The sequence below is a fragment of the Cornus florida genome, unplaced genomic scaffold, assembly GCF_030987335.1.
Source record: "Cornus florida cultivar Cherokee Brave unplaced genomic scaffold, ASM3098733v1 CherokeeBrave_3.0.0_Hap2_Chr02, whole genome shotgun sequence".
Lineage (NCBI taxonomy): Eukaryota > Viridiplantae > Streptophyta > Magnoliopsida > Cornales > Cornaceae > Cornus > Cornus florida.
The window spans coordinates 77,944,789-77,962,292 of record NW_026775572.1 but is presented as its reverse complement, the minus strand read 5'-3'; the positions used below and the strand labels follow the sequence as shown (position 1 = coordinate 77,962,292).

General features: G+C 37.1%; 2 protein-coding genes and 1 non-coding gene across 3 annotated transcripts; 1 reads left to right on the top strand and 2 right to left on the bottom strand.

Annotated features, from left to right (window-relative positions):
- Positions 1 to 905: 905 nt before the first annotated feature.
- LOC132296451 (uncharacterized) lies at positions 906 to 1,376 on the top strand. Its single transcript, XM_059794654.1, has one exon. The coding sequence runs from the start codon at positions 906 to 908 to the stop codon at positions 1,374 to 1,376; it is 471 nt and encodes a 156-aa protein (XP_059650637.1).
- Positions 1,377 to 5,646: 4,270 nt separating this feature from the next.
- Positions 5,647 to 5,719, bottom strand: TRNAK-UUU (transfer RNA lysine (anticodon UUU)). The gene has a single exon. It is a non-coding gene; the product is annotated as a tRNA-Lys (tRNA).
- A 5,941-nt stretch (positions 5,720 to 11,660) lies between these two features.
- LOC132296450 (uncharacterized) lies at positions 11,661 to 14,207 on the bottom strand. Its single transcript, XM_059794653.1, has 2 exons — positions 13,257 to 14,207; positions 11,661 to 13,112 (listed from the first exon to the last, which is right to left on the bottom strand). The coding sequence occupies exons 1-2, from the start codon at positions 14,205 to 14,207 to the stop codon at positions 11,661 to 11,663; spliced, it is 2,403 nt and encodes an 800-aa protein (XP_059650636.1).
- Between the last annotated feature and the right edge of the window lie 3,297 nt (positions 14,208 to 17,504).

The window sequence follows — 17,504 nt, the reverse complement described above, 5'->3', positions numbered from 1 at the left end:
TTTTGTTATGACTTTGGTGTGTTGCTTGGAATGATTGTAATGACAATATTAGTATTTGGCTTGGGATGATTGTAATTTATGTCGTTTCTTACATTTTGTATTATATAGATGGTTATTTGGAAAATCATTGAGTTGTATGATGATATCGACGGCGAGAATGAATCTGTCATCATAATGGCATGTATGTTGGATTACTATATGAAACATTACCATAAACAGTCTTGTAGGGATTTAATTTTAAGAGGGGAAACATATATATTGGAGATCTTGAACGGGCATGGAAGGAGATGTTTTGAAAACTTTAGGATGTCCACCCTTTTTTTTTTAAAGTTGTGTGGGGAGCTCAGGTCATTAGGATTGAAAGACTCTAAAGCTGTAAGTGTTTTTTAACAAGTTGACATATTTTTGCTTACTTTAGCTCACAATGAAAGGAATCTTGTGGTCGTAGAAAGATTTCAACACTCTACCTATACAATTTCAAAACATTTCCATTCGGTTTTACAAAAAGTAGGTGATTTAGGGAAAAAGATTATTGTCCCCTAGATTTAACCTGAATTACTAACCATATAAGAAAGTCAAAAAAGTTCTACCATTTTTTAGGAATTACGTAAGGGCAATTGATGGAAGTTATATCCATGCAAACGTGCTTGTGGACCAGCAAATACCATTTCGTGGTAAGAAGGGAGATACTATAGAAAATGTAATGGCTGTTTGTTCATTTGATATGATGTTCACGTACGTTGTAACAGAATAAGAGGAGTCTGCTAATGATTCTAAGATATTGAACGAGAGCATTAATAATGAGGATATGCAATTCCCATAGCCTCTAGACGGTAAATGTCCTACTACCTACAATTTTTTAATTTATTTTAAATATAATGGTATAATTGTTTATAGTTTGTAAAATGGCAGGAAAATATTATTTGGTGGACTCCGGGTATGCCAATCAACCGGGTTTCTTGGCTCCTTGTAGGGGTCAACGATACTACTTCCAAGAGTACCATAGGGCTTTTAGGCAACCCCGAGGTAGAGAGAAAATATATAATCACAGGCACTCGTCTTTGCGAAATATCATTGAGCGTTGGTTTGGAATGCTTAAGATGAGATTCCCCATTTTGAAGCAAATGCCCCTATATAAGTTTGAAACTCAGATTGCAATTGTTTTAGCTTGTTGCACACTTCACAACTTTATAAGAATGGAGGCGCAAGTAGATGCAATATTTGATGATGAAACTGTGGAGGCGCTGATAGATGAAATATTTGAAGATGAGAATGATGATGTTCAGGTTAATGTGCCACAGTCTCGGTCGCGATCAACGGATATTTTACGCGATCATATTGTGAATACTATATGGAATATAATTCAGCACCCTTGAAATTGCATTTAGATGTTTATCATGTTTGGATAACTGTAATAACTACTTGATTTTAACTCTTTTTTAGGATTTGGATAACTATAATAACTATTTTATTTTAACTTTTTTACTATTCGGATAAATGTAATAACTTGTGCCAAATATATTTTAACTCTTTTTTAGGATTTGAATAATTGTAATAACTAATTTATTTTAACTCTCTTTTACGATTTGGATAAATGTAATAACTTGTGTGAAGTATACATTACACATTTTACCACTTTTATATGCAGTCATTTATGAGATACAGGGTGATGGGCCACCTTGTGCATGTGGAAGGGGTCGAATGAATCTTTATACGGCTGGAACTTCAAAGAATTATGGATGTTCATTCTATAGATGTCCAGCTTGGGGGGTATACAATCCTTTGCATTAATAATTTTTTTTATACGTATATGTTATTGTCACATGGGCATTATAATAATATACAAGTCTTTGATGTTTTAGTCATATGCTCGTTCATTTATATGGTTAGATGACATGCACCAACGTCTGCAAGTGGGTGGTCATGTGGAGCAATAGTTGGAGGATATAGTTGTTGTTATGCAAGCTCAATAAAATAGGCAAAACTATATTATCTATGGTGGCTGTTATTGTCTTACTATAACTATATTATTTATGTTATTGCTCATTTTGTTGTTGTTGGTTATTGTGGCTGTTGATAAATGATGTAATATATTACTTCAATTTTAGTTCGATACTTTTATTGTGCTTGTTGACAAGTATTGACAAGTGATGTAATATTTATAAAACTCATGTCTATAATATTTTCAAACTCATGTAATGTGTAATATGTTGAAAGTTTATTTTAGTTTAATATTGAAACAATGTCTTCTACAATTGTCAAAACAATATCCAGCATTCATAGGTTTTACAATTTATAATATATTTTACTAGTTTTTATAGATTAATTAAAAAATATTGTAAACTAAAACTTAATAAACTAAAATAAACTAAAAAAAAAAAAAATTAAAAGTTATATCAATTGTACAATAAAATTTTACTTTATATTTAATAATGTTATAAATAATGTATTGATGAAAACATTATTTAAAAACACTCTTTACCAAACATATTTCATGTTTTTATTTCAGTGATTTTGGTTACACTTTTACTCTGCCAAACATGTTTTGTTCTCATATTTCTTTAAACGAAATACCTTGCCAAACATGTTATACCATGTTTCTGTTCCAAAATTCTCACTGCAAATTTTCGTCGCCAAATATGTTTTGTTCTCATCTCAGAACACTCAATTACAAAACACTTATTTTGTTCTATACTAAAACAAAATGCCCGGGAACACCAATAGGTTTGTGGCTTAGTAGTACAAGGCTCTTACTTCCCAAAGGGAGGTCAAGGGTTCGAATCTCAGTGGAGGCAGTGTGTGTAAGTCCTAACTAGGAAAAAAATGCCCGGGAACACAACACATACTAAACGGGCCCTTAGTCTCCAAGATCATCAATGGAGGTCATACAGGGGGTTCCTAAAGGCAAGACTACCATGGACAAGGTGGTGACCTAAGTAAGAAAAAGGAGCTAAAGTGGTCTTCATAAGGGAGAACAATTCCTTTGTGGATGAATCTAAGACTTTCTCAAGTCTTGATGTGAGTATTCTAACTCTATGTATGTTGAACATCATCGTCTTCTTGCTTGAAAATGGCCTATACACCTGAATCAAGGTCCATGAATGTAAAGCCCTCTTTTTGATTTTGAAAAATCTCCATTTCCCTAACTATCAGTTGTCAAAATTGTGCAACTCACATCAAGGGAAGTTGCTGACATCAAGCAAGGTCGGGGTTCTTTCCAATGGTAGTTCCAGAGCATAGCTAAAGACCTGCAATATGTTTTGCATTATTAAATCGAGTCTTCATAGGCTACAAATTTAAGAGAAACATTGTTTTTCACATGTCAACACTATGAAAAGGCTAGAGAATGCATGTGACATTTGGCATAAATCCATAATTGTCTTCATGATTCCTTGTATCTTACTCGCTATAAATTGTGCAAGTGGTCAATAACTACCAAATCATGCAACTCTTATTAAGGGAAGTTGTTGAAATCAAGCAAGGTCGTGGTTCTTTCCAATGGTAGTTCCAGAACGTGGCTAAAGACCTATAATATATTTTGCACTATTAAATCCACTATTTAGAGGCTGCAAATTTAAGGGAAACATTGTTTTTCACATGTCAATACTATGAAAAGGCCAGAGAATGCATGGGACATTTGGCATAAATCCGGACGATTCATTTGGAAGCATCTCAGCTGCTGCATGTTGGAATTGCCTACAGTAATTTCCATCAGAGAACTCTATAAATAGAGCATTTTGTTGTAACTTAAAAACCCTGTTCAACACACGACTCAAACAACATTTGATTGTCCTTTAATTCAAGTCATATACTTTAATTATCCTTTTCCATTACAACAATGTACTTTCATATGTTAATTTAAGTCCTGCACATGCAATACCTTACTTCAGCAATTGTCCTTTGGTTCCCTTACTTTTAGTTTTGCACTTCAATTCTATCCACTTTCGAGGCACAAGAAAACTCTAAGGCCTTTATCAAAGGCAAAAAACAACCTCGAGGGTGGTCTTTCTAATTCGGAACTTCTTAAGTTCCTGGCATGCTTGATAGTTCCATTGGAATTGAGATGCCACACACTTTCGAATAGAGAGAGACATACTCTTTTTCAGGACCTAAATTTCTAGCGGCAAGTATACATGGTAAGGTTTTATCAAAAATTAAGTGAGAGCAGTCTTGGGATTTTACTACAGATATGTAATGGAAAAAATAAAATTCAGTACCCCCTCTGGGCCTAAAGTAAATCCGGTGCCCTGGGTTGGACGGGCTGAGTGGCTGACTCGAGCTCAAGCCAAAGTATAAAACATTCAATCCAAGGATTTAGCATAAACCCTACCTAACTTTTAAACCAAGCTCCCCAATTCAAGTCCAAACCCAACGTGACTTTCAACCCCAGTTTCCCAATCTGAAATTAACTTACATTCAAATTTTGAAATCAGATAAGAACAATTAGACTAAAAATTGAATGTAAATATACAAAAATTGTAAATATATAAATGAAAATGTAAAGGAAATGGAAATTGAAAAGAAAAGTGAAGTGAATGAAAAGAAAATTGATTTTATAGTATTATTTGGTTATGATAAAAAATTATTCAGGAAAATTGTAAGAAAATATCATGTTATAGTTTAGATACCTAAATTGTCCTTAATTTATAAAAATGGTAAAATAATAAAAAATTAATTAGTAGTATATATATATATAAAATGATGGAGCTTTCAATTAATTTAGACCTTGTAAACAACTATTTATTTCATTCATTTATGTTAGAAAGCAACTAAAAATGAAAGTCAAGTTAAAGTTGTTGTTGGACTGCAATTCTTTAAAACCGAGTAAAAAAACAAATAAAAAGATGTTGATTTCACTTGAAAATAAAACTTTCCCGTATTTTATGTAGGAAACATTTTGAGGAAAATAGAGAGATACGAGAATCTTAATTTTTCAGAACTTTTGCTTTTCTATCTAACCAAACTCCTAAAAAGTTTCAAAATTTTCTATTTCTTTTTTTTTCTCGTTGATTCTATCAAACCAAAGGAAGCCCAAAAGAATAATATATCGTAAATTAAGAATTAATTGGAAAAAAAAAAAAAAAAAAAAAAAAAAAGCTGATCACAATTATAAATATACAAATAGTGAGGATAAAAATGAACATAACCCAAATAAGTCATCATTGTGAACAATTACGGAAAACTAGCGCCGTCTGTGGGAATCGATCCCACGTTAAATATATAAAAAGTGAGGATAAAAATAAACAAAACCCAAATAAGTATCCCACGTTAAATATACAAAAAGTGAGGGTAAAAATGAACATAACCCAAATAAGTCATCATTATGAACAATTACGATAAAGTAGTTTCAAAATTTTCTATTTCTTTTCTTTTCTCGTTAATTCTATCAAACCAAACGAAGCCCAAAAGAGTAATATACCCTAAATTAAGAATTAATTGGAAAAAAAAGAAAGTTGATCACAATTATAAATATACAAAAAGTGAGGATAAAAATGAACATAACCCAAATAAGTAATCATTATGAACAATTACAAAAAAAAAAAAAAAAAAAAAAAAGTTGATCACAATTATAAATATACAAAAAGTGAGGATAAAAATGAGCATAACCCAAATAAGTAATCATTATGAATGATTACAAAAAACTGGCGCCGTCTGTGGGAATCGAACCCACGACCACGTGGTTAAAAGCCACGCGCTCTACCAGCTGAGCTAAGACGGCACATTGAGATTGCATTACTCCTAAGTGAAAATTACGCATACAAAACGAACTATTTCACATAATATGAATTTTAAACAGAGATCAGATGGCATTTTGAAGTGCCTTTTAACTGCAGTTGAGACTTTGTATTCTATATCTTTTCGTGCATTTCAAATTTTCTATTTTGAAGGGGCTTTGTGCCCGTGGTGCATTTGATCCAGTATTTGCTTAGTAAATATTTTTTATGCTCGTAATATTGCCTTTAACAAGTTTGAACATTCAACCTTTCACATGAAGAGGACCATGAAGATTAGAGTTCATGCCATCTAGAGTAATGCTGATATGAAAAGAAATTGGAGGACTAATTCCCATTGATTAGTACATCTTTCCGTGTAGGAAGACATTGGTTTACATTTCCTTCATTTTTCTTTTATTCTGTCCCTCGCTTCGACCATGCTCCAAGTTATGGAGGGATGAAATTTTAGATAACAGTCTTATTCCCACACAAAAAAATAATAATAATAAAATAAAATAAAATAAAAATGATTTGTTTATTTTTAATTTTTTAAAAAATACACGCACCCATTTGTCCTAATGGATCGATTTGTGTTAGGTGCAAATAATTTCTTAGAGAAATATGTGAATACCAATTAAAAAAGAAAAGAAAAGAAAAGAGATAACCATAGCTTACAACCCGTGACAGTTGTGCCAAATTGACCCCTGGTTTCATAATTTCACCTGGGCAACTGATTCAGTGGTGGATTAGTTAGATATGCATACTGTTCGCGCGGTTTTTTGTTCCCTACGCCGGTCGATGGACTCTTCGCGGGCGTGCCAGAGTATTTGTACAAAATACCCAAAATATATAATTGAACACCAGCCTATCCCTTTTTCCGATGGCTGACTCTCAGGCGATTGTGTGGGAGAGAGACTAGTAAGAACTCCCAGCAAGGTTCTTTTATGCCTTGTTTGTAGCAAGGACTTTTTAGAGTGTCTAAAGAAATGCAACGGCTGATGAATGTTTGAATGGATGGAATGGCCGAGTGAAGACAGGCGGCAAGAACTTAATCAATCGCCATCAGCCAAACACAATGGCAAGAATTTAATCGATCGCCACCAGCCAAACACAATGGTAAGAATTTAATCGATCGCCACTAAAACGTGATAGCAAGAATTTAATCAATTGCCATCAGCCAAGTAATGACAAGAATTTAATCAATTGTCACTACGATTCAATGGCAAGAATTTAATCAATTGCCATTAAATTGAAAGCCTAACTAAAATTGCGTAATTAAAATTGGCATAATTGAAATTGAAAGAAAGTAAATGGCTGAATCGAAATAGTTGACGAGGATCTAATCAATTGCCATTAAATTGAAATAAAGAAATTGATAGGAAAATGACGTAGAGTCAATTGAAAACATTTTTAGTTGAAATGCATGTTTTGTGGTGGTGCTGGACGAATTGGAAATGGAATACAATACTTCTATTTATAGAAGTTCTATCTCAACTTATTTTCCTAATTAATTGCTAGAAAATCTCTTTGCTCCTTGATTTTCTTCACTTTATTACTCAAACTAAACCACGTTCCAGTAGTCTTTTGCGTCTCTTCTCTTCTTGCTTCAATAGGAAAGTCCTTGCTGAAATCTCTCCTTGATCCAGTCAAATGCAAGTTGTCGAGAAATATGCTGAAAAGTTGCTGGAAAGTTGCTAACTTTTAGCAACTCCTTTCCTTAAGTTAGGCTGAAACCTTCCCTTAAATGCCTGGAAGACCATTCATAACTTTTGCCCAAATTATCCCTCACGTGACGGCCTCTCCTTTGAATTCCTTATTCCTTTGCAACGAAATTCCTATTTCATAGGAATCTCATTCCAACTAAATCTCTTCTATCCAAACTGAAATAATATATTTGAATTAACTTAAATATTAATTACCAAATTTCAGCAACAACCTTATTGGATAAGGTGGCTAAATTCCTAGATTTTCTCCTCTTGTTTCTCAATTGGCCGACTTTTCTTGAAACCATACTAAACAAGTGTTGGCCCATCGCTGGTCCACGTCACCACTGAGGTGGCTGCCAAGTTTTGGTGCCAACAAATGCTCCCTGAATTTCAAATGCTTTTATCACTTCTGATACGAAGCGTTTGGAATTTGAATCGGCCTAAAATTGTAATTCAAATTTTGGTAATAAATTCTTTTTCCAACCACCTGCTTTAATGGTTATCTTTCCCAATTAAAGCGGTGACTACACTAATCCGCTATTACATCCAGCAAGTATTTAGCTTGATGCCCTCTAATCCCTAAAATCATTATTCTTCTCTTAAACTTTCTATCTCTGAAATTCTTTCTCGGCAAAATCGTTCCTGACGTCTTCTATGGCTCCTAAGAAAACTAAATCAACTGATTCCACCTCTATCCCTCAACCTTCCGATCCTTCAACTCATGGCAACATCATAGAAAAATCCTTAAAAACTCTATCTCCTTACAAATACTGTCTCAATACCCTTATCGATCTTCGTACTGACTTCAAAGGCTTAGGTCCTGCTTTCCTTGACGAAGCTCCTTCATCAATCTCACCTTTCTATCCTTCGGCCGACGTTCTTCCATTCCTTCAAACCTTCCCTCCTAATGAAAATGGCAGTTTGCCACGCTTTCATTTTAGAACATGGCATATTCCAAATGATGCTTGGATCAATTGGGTCGACCGGGTTGGAGCTGTGAAGGGAGAAGTATGGAAGGATTGTGGCATATATGATGCCATTCAGCTAAGTAAAACTAACATCGCCCAAGACAGAGCCTTGATGATAGCAGCCATGTTTAATTGGTCAACCACCACCAACTCCTTACACTTGAAGTGTGGCATGATGGCTCCAACCATTCAAGACGTGTGCTATCTAACCGGCCTCAAACCCTTTGGGATTGATGTAAGTACCTTATTGGTAGAAGAGGATTCTCCTTTCATCTTCCCTTCAAAGCAAACTGGAACCAAGTCATCTGAATCCTCTTATGGCAAGTACTTAACTTCCACCATGGATCCTCGCGTCCCTGTGAATGATGCTGAACATATTGCCTTCTTGTTGGCCTGGCTGAACAAGTTTCTTTTATGTGTACCGGCCTTTCAAGTCATAAAGGATTTCATTCATGTGGCCATTGCCCTTTCAAGAGGTAAACACCTTGCTCTTGCTCCCTTGGTGCTTTCTCATTTATATAGAGGGATTTATGACTTGCTTACCTCCAACTTCGGACGCTATGGTGGTCCCCTTTGGTTATTTCAAATTTGGCTTCAAGTGTACTTTCCTGAGCTCGGACCTGTGGTGAGGCCTTCGGCCAATGACCCATTACTTTCTGTAAGTTACGCATCGGCCGTAGCTAAATCCCATTCGTTTGGAGATTGCTTCAATTTCTTTTACTCCGGTTGTGAACAGAGGACTATCAGCCAATTCCTTCCATTTTCTCATTGCTCACAAGCACCTCGATGGCTGACTCCTCCTCAAGGAGTGTCTACCAAAAAATCAGCTGATAAGCATTCGGCCATGTGGGCTAGTTTCTTACTTTCAAGAGACCTTCACTTCAACACTAGCCCTCTAGGCACAGTAAACTCAAAAGTTGGAGTTGAGTTCTACAATCCAAACCAACTTGCTAGGCAATTTGGTCTAACTCAAATGATCCCCATGCCCCCTTATTTCTCTTTCAACAAAAACTTCCATAGGCGTGTGGTATTTCCAGATGACTCCTATGTAAAGAACGTGTCCTCCCGGTTCTCAAATCTGCAAGCCGGATTCCAATTCCAACCCTTCATCAAGAACCCAGCCTCAGATTCTAGTTTTGATCAATGGTGGTCTTCTTACATTACTTCTACAAGGACGGCTGATAGCCAGTCACTTGTTGTTAAAATATTGGAATCTTTCAAGTTCATATCTGTGGCCTTTGAAGGGGCATTCGTAATTTCCCGGGCCGTTACCCCAAAGAAGATGCCTCAAAAAGATCCTCCCAAAGGTAAAAAACAAACGGTCAAGAAACTCCCTTTCTCTCAGCCAGCAGATGCTCCAACAAGGACCAATAAAGAGAGAAAAGCTAAGGCCAAAGCCACTGCCAGCCTTCTCAAAGGTACGATCTTCCTTTACTTGCATATATATATTTTAAAAAAAAAAACTTTTAATTGAATTTCTCTTACCCCCCTCTTTTTCTTTTTTTTTTTCACAGATTCAGACAGTGGAACTTTATCAGCCTCGCCTAATCCAGAAAACGTTGAGCCCCAAGATGATGAAATTTCCTCCAGCCAACCTCCTCAGCCTTCAACAACTGAATCAGCCATCATCCCTGATGTTCCTCCAATTCCTCCAAAGGTAAAAGTTTTTATCTATTAACATACGAAGATAATCATATCGGCCCAATTGTTAAAATACTTGGCCAATATTGATTTCTAATTCTCTGCCACAACTATTATTGGCCGAGACAAACTTTAATAAAGCTTCCATCTCCAGGGAAAAAGAAAGAAATCAACTGCTCATGGCACTTTAAAAAAGACAAGATTGAGCAAACGTAAGAAACATGAAGTAGAAGAAAATCTAGAAAGCTCTCATCCTACAGAAGACGTGGCCGATGATCCCGTAATTAATGTTGCTGACAATCCTTCTGATCATTCCTCAGATGAAAAAGAGGTAAAGATAACTGTACTTGAAATTTCCAAACTTTTTAATTAATATGGTCCTTAATTTCTTCTCTTTTGCAGCAATCTCCTCTTCTTGACTTGGTCTATAGCCCAGTTAGAAATTTCAGCCCTCTGAAGGATTTTCATGATCCCATTGAGGTGCCCTTCAATGTTCAAGTCACTCCTGCTAAAACTTCATCCCAGGGAGATAGCACAGCGGTTCAGCCAGAATTTCCTCCTCCAGAAACTAGTCATCAGCCACTCTTAGTGACAGACATGGCCGAATCATCCAAGGTATTGACTATCTCATATCCCAAAAAAAAAAAAAAAAAAAAAAAAATAAGATCTAATCTTTCCTAATTTTGTCAGGTTGTGTATGAGAAAACTCAAATTATTCCTTTATTTCCTCCACAAAAAGCTCCTGCTTCATCTCTACTGGCCTTGAGCAATTTCTTTAAGGATGTGGTGGCTTCAGTGACCGAAGAGAAAGAAAGTGAATCTTCTGGAGCCACTCCAGTCACTTCAGCCAATATCCCTATACAATCCTTAGAAGAGACCAAAAAATCTTTACTTGAGATCTTGAAAAGAGATGCTGCTGATCTTCCTAATTTTGAAAGTGAGCTCACAGCAGTGCTTTCTACACTCAGCCAGTACCCAGACTTTCCGGTTGATCTTCAAGCCACTATTGCTACCTTTAAAGGCCAACTACCAACTCTGACCGATGATATTTTCCAGGCCAATGAAGCAATCAACCAATTCAACAAGAGTAAAAACAGGAAGGATACCATTACTAACCAATTGTTAATTCAAGCTTCCTCCTTTGAAAGAGTGAATACAGAGTTCATCGGCCTTGAGGAAATAGAACATGTCCTTTAGAAAGAGATCGACCAGATCCATGCTCGTAAGGCCATCTTGTCTGCTGAAGCTGCCACATTGTAGTTTGAAGCTCAAGACCTTGCTCACGAGCATGCAAATTTTCGTGGAGAATTACCTCAATTGGAAGAGTCAAAGAGGCAGGCCATGGTGGCCTTCAATCGGTCCTTAGTTATTTGGGCCGATTTCAAGGAAAAATTTGCAAGCATATGAATTTTTTTTTATATTAGCTTCCTTTTGTGGCCATCTTAGTGTATGATCTTTAAATGATGTAATCTTTTACACTTAAATGAATAAATGGCCTCTTTTGTTTCTCCAAACAAGTATCAACATTTTAGCAAGAAAAAATTTATTAAAATAGCCAAATCAGCCTAGAAAAATAGGCCGAATTTTATTACATAAAGGTACACATGGTCAGCCATAAGTACTGGCTAACACTAATTTTCCCTTTCAAAGATTGCCGGTACGTACCTCTTGAGGTACTTGCCATTAATGGGATAGTCATGTAATCGGCCACTGAAATACTTCAGCCTATATGCTCCTCCACTTAAGACTTGATGGACTAAGTATGGCCCTTCCCATTTTTGGGACCACTTCCCATATTTCCTATCGACTTTACTCACTGGCAAAACAACTTTCCAAACCAAATCTTCTTCAGCAAAAGACTTAGGTTTTACCCTCTTGTTGTAGATCCTCATCACCTTCTTCTTGTGAGCTATGATATGATCCAAGGCATCCCTTCTAACTTCATCCAAATCTTCCAATTCTACCAACATTGCTTGAGTATAATCAGCTGGAGTTAGATTATTTTGAAAAGCAACTCTGGCTGATTTAACCTTCATCTCCATAGGCAGAACAGTATCATGACCATAAGTTAACATGTATGGTGTAACTCCTGTGCCTGTTCTTTTTGAGTTCCTATAGGCCCATAAAGCTTCAGACAAAGTCTCATGCCACCTTCTTGGCTTATCTTTGATCATTTTTTCAATGATCTCTATTAAAATTTTGTTTGAAGATTCGGCCTGGCCATTTGCTTGAGCATAGTATGGCGTAGAGGCTGACATATGAATATTCATGTTGTGGCCGAATTGTAGTACATCAGTTGCCCTAAATACTGTTGCATTGTCTGAAACAAATGTTTCTGGAATCCCAAATCTGTGGATGATGTTTTGTTCCATGAAATTAATCACTGTTTGCTGATCAACCGCTTTGCAAGCCTTGGCCTCAACCCATTTAGTAAAATAATCTGTGGCAATAATCACCCAGTGATGGCCTTCGCTTGATGGTGGATTAATTTTACCAATAAGGTCAAGGCCCCAACCTCTGAATGGCCAAAGTTTGATTATTGGCTGTAATTCTTTTGCTGGTACATTTTGAATCGGCCCGTGTCTTTGACAAGCTTGACAACCTTTTGAGTAATCTATGCAATCTTTTCTCATTCTCGGCCAATAATATCCATACCTGCGAATCAGCCATCTCATTTTAATCCCAGCTTGGTGAGCCCCACAGCTGCCCTCATGTACCTCGGCCATAACCTGAAGTGATTCCTCCTTGCTTATACATTGTAGTAAGAGCCCATCTTCTAACCCTTTTCTATATAGATCCCCATCTAGAAGCACAAAGTTGATCGCTTTTCTTTTAATACTTCTATCAGCCTTGATGTTTGGATTTCGAAGAAACATTATAAACGGTATCCTCCAGTCATCGTCGGCCAAATCTTCTACATCAATTGTCCAAGTATCAAACAACATAGTATTTCTCAATTCAGCCGATGGCAAAGATCTTCGTGTTATCTTTATCAACTGATCTTCTATTCCGGCTGGTACTCTTATTCCAGAGGCTGCTTGGGCCATGCTGTTGGCCTCCTTATTCTGCCCTCTTGGCCAGAACTTAAGTTGAACATTATCAAATTGATTAATTAATGAAGTGGCCAGAGAATGAAACGGCCTTAATTGCCAACTTAGGCACTTAAAATCTTCAGAAATTTGGCTAAGGACTAAGTTTGAATCTCCCAAAATCTTTACATCTCTAACAGCCATTTCAATTAAAATCTCCAGGCCGATTATAAGCGCTTCATATTCGGCCTGATTATTTGAACATTTAAAATCTAAAAAGAAAGAGAATGAAGCCTTTCTGCCAGCTGGCGAAATAATAACAATACCTGCTCCTGCTCCATCAGCCGTGCTTGATCCATCAAACATCAAGATCCAAGGAGTTAAGAATATAGTTGATGACTCCAATGCATCATAAACCCATGGATCAATATCAGTTGAAGGATGATCGGCCAAAAAATCAGCCAGAACCCTTCCTTTTACTGATTTTTGTGGGACGTAGATAAAATTGAATTCCATCAAAGCCAAAGCCCACTTACCTATTCGGCCAGTGATCAATGGCCTTGATAGCATATACTTGATCACGTTAGTCTGACAAAGAATGTAAACATCAACAGGCCGCATGTATACTCTCAACTTCATGGCCGAATAGTACAAAGATAAACAAAGCTTCTCAATTGAGGAATATCTGCATTCTACATCAGTTAGTACTCTACTCAGGTAGTAGACAGCCTGCTCCTTTCCATGTTCATTGTCTTGTGCGAGCATACTACCAATTGATTCTTCTGCGACCGATAAATAAAGCTTTAACGGCCACTTCTTTCTTGGAGGCATTACAACCGGAGGGTTTGCCAAATACTCTTTTATTTTGTCAAAGGCCTTCTGATGGGATTCGTCCCAATGAAATTTCTCATGTGACTTTAATTTCACTAAAGTCGAAAAGACATGCACTCGGCCAGCATGGTTAGAAATAAATCTTCTAAGAAAACCTACCTGGCCGAGGAACCTTTGCACTTGTTTTTTGTTGGCTAGAGCCCTAGCATTTATAATAGCTTTGACCTTGTTCTGATCAACTTCAATACCTCGTTTATGTACCAAGAACCCCAAGAAATTCCCGGCTGAAACTCCAAATGCACACTTCAATGGGTTCATTTTCAATTTGTGAACCCTCATCCTTTCAAAGGCCCTTTTCAAGTGTTCCAAATGCTATCTCTTGGCCGATGATTTCACAACTACATCATCTATATAAATTTCCATGAATCGGCCAATCATATCATGAAAGATAGAATTCATTGCCCTTTGATAAGTAGCCCCAGCATTTTTTAGGCCAAATGGCATCACAATCCACTCAAAAGTACCAATTGACCCAGGATATGTAAAAGCCGTTTTATGAACATCTTCCTCGGCTAAATAGATTTGATTATAACCTGAATGGCCGTCCATAAAAGATAATATTTCATGCTTAGCGGCCGAATCAATAAGTTGATCGGCCACAGGCATTGGATATTCATCTTTTGGAGTGGCATTATTTAAATTGCGAAAATCCATACAAACTCTAAGTTTGCCATTCTTCTTCATTACCGGAACAACATTAGACAGCCATTCAACATACTTAACTGTTCGAATAAATCCTGCCTTAAGAAGTCTCTCAATTTCTTCTTTAATTTTGAGCATTACTTCCGAAGACATCCTTCTTGGTGGTTGTTTATATGGCTGAAAATCTTTCTTGATCGGTAATCTATGTTCTACCAATTTTCTAGACAGGCCAGGCATCTCTTCATAACTCCAAGCAAAGCAATCCTTATATTCATTTAATAATTTAATCAAATCGGCCTGGAATTTAGGCTCAAGCAAAGCACTAACAAATAATGGCCGATTATCTTTTTTAGTACCAATATTTATTTCCAATAAAGGATCTTGCACCTCTGCTTTATTATCTTCCATCCTGGAAGGGGCTGACTCCAAATCTTCAAGTTGGATTGCATCCAGCTTTTCGAAACCTTCTTCAATTATATCGACCGTGCTGGCCGATACCTCTTCATATAGCTGTTCTTCTCTAGCCAGTCTCTTCTCAGCCAGATATGCTTTCAGTCTTATGCAAGCGGTCCTGAAAGCTTGCCGCTTCTTTTTTTCATTGGTTTTTTGATCCATCAGTAACATCTTCAATGTCCTTGATGGTCGACCTGAAAATATCAATTTTCGGCCGAGCTGCTTCTGACAATAATTCTTTAATATCAGCATTAATTAATTTCTTCTTCATTGTTGCCGCTGCTGGTCGTCCCATCCTGTTAATGCTAACAAATTTGATAGGTACAACAGTTTCATTATAAAGTGCAGCCTCAGCCGAATACACCCTAGCTATAAAGGGTTTGTTATCGGCCTCAACAATTTTTACCTCATTTCCATCCCAAAAAATCAACATTTGATGCAAGGTTGATGGGATGCACATGTTAGGATGAATCCAATCTCGGCCTAAAAGGAGATTATAGGCCGCGGTTGAATCAATGATAAAGAAAGCCGTAAAGGATGTCTTACCGCCAATAGTAATTTCCAAAGGTAGAATACCTTTGGTGTTACTAGATCTTCCATTAAAACCACTGATGGCCACGTCGGTTGGAACTACATCATCCATGGTTTTACCCAATTTCTTTAAAGTAGTTGCTGGAATGACATTCACCACCGAACCATTGTCAACCAAAACCCTATTGATTGGCTGACCCTCAACCCATACTTTAACATACAACGGCCTCAACTGCTGTGTCATGGACAAAGGTGGTTTTTCGAAAATGATTTTATCGGCCTTAGATGGCTGATCCTGAGAGATCAATCCTATCCCGGCCGATGAACTTGTCGAATCGTTCTTAATTTCTGAAGATTCAACCTTTTCTTCCTGCTTGGCTGACTCAACATCCCTGTTCATCGTTGGTTCTATCCTTGCTTCAAACACAGAAGGCAAAACAAATACCATGTTACAATTTACCTTATCCGGGAGAGAACCAAAACGAATTCTGTACTTGGCCGCATGATTTGGATCCTGGTCGGGCTGATCATCTTTTTCTTCATAAAAGCATGCCTTATTCTCAAAGGATGTAGCGACCTCCATGTCTTCAGCCACCACTGGTTCATTTTTTCTTTCTAGTTGATCATGGTCGATCTTGTCTTCTTTCCTTTTGAGTTCTGCATTTTTCCTTTGCATCCTCTTTTTTTGGGTACGTGTAGGAGGCTGTTTAGGAAACTTTGGGTGACTTACTCGAGTCCATCTGCCATGGTCAACCAAAGAAGGTCTAACCGTTCTTACACGGCTAGATTCTTCTCCTTTTTGAACCCATATTTCTGACTGAATTGTTGGTTTCCTTTTGAAACTAGGATAAAAATGTTGTTCTGGCAGGACTCTATCGGCCACCGATGACCGAATGATTCTTACTGCCCTCGGCCCATTTTCTCTAAATATTGATCGATTGATTTCTTCGTGATTCTGTCTAGGCTGATGGCCTAACCTTTCATGGACACTGCGCTTTCTGGTTGATTGGAAATAGCCCCTCTTGTCTGAGTCATTCCTTCGGCCTTTGCAATTTGGACAACAACCATGGTTGATGAGGGCAATTTGAGCTTCTCTTAACTGAATTTCCAAGTCCTTAACTTTCTGCTCATCATTACTGGCCGATGAACTACCAAGAACTTTTGGTAATCTTTCCTGTCTACCATTATCAGCGGCTTTTTCAGTTGCCAGGCTGATTACATTGGTACTGACAATATTAGGAAATGGATCGCCATCGACCCCCATTACATCTGGCTTCTTTTCAGGGAATTTCAATACACCTTCATCGATAGATTTCTGCAATACATTTCTAAATACATAACAATTGTTAGTAGTATGATTCCATGAATTATGAAATTTGCAGAACTCTCTTCCTTTTAAATCATTGGTCGATGGTATATTGTGTCCTTTTGGCAAAACGATTTGTTTGTCGGCCAACAAATGATCAAAAATTTGTTCTGTTTTGGCCAGATCAAACGTATAAACCTTACCAGTATCAGCCGTACCCTTCCTGGCCGATGAAGTCGATGGCTGAGTACCATGGTGGATACATTTGGTTTTGTTAAAGCGTCACATACATAAGGCTTCTTTAGAATGACTTCAGCTAAATTAGCTTCAAAATCTTCCTCTTCAACCACATCAGTTGAATAAACTTCATAGTTGGGGTCCCTATAGTACGTACCTTTAGTGGAATTTTTTCGTTCTTTCTCCTCTTTGAGAACCAACTCATACCTGGTAGCTTTCTCGGCCAGGTCATACATGTCACGAAATGGAACTCCTTCAAACCTCTTCCGAAGTTCAAAATCAAGGCCGTTCAAAGCCAAACGAATGTACTCCTGTTCTGGAAGAGGTACACGACATCTTAATCTTGCTCTCCTGAATCTTGCAATGAATGTCTCGACCGATTCACT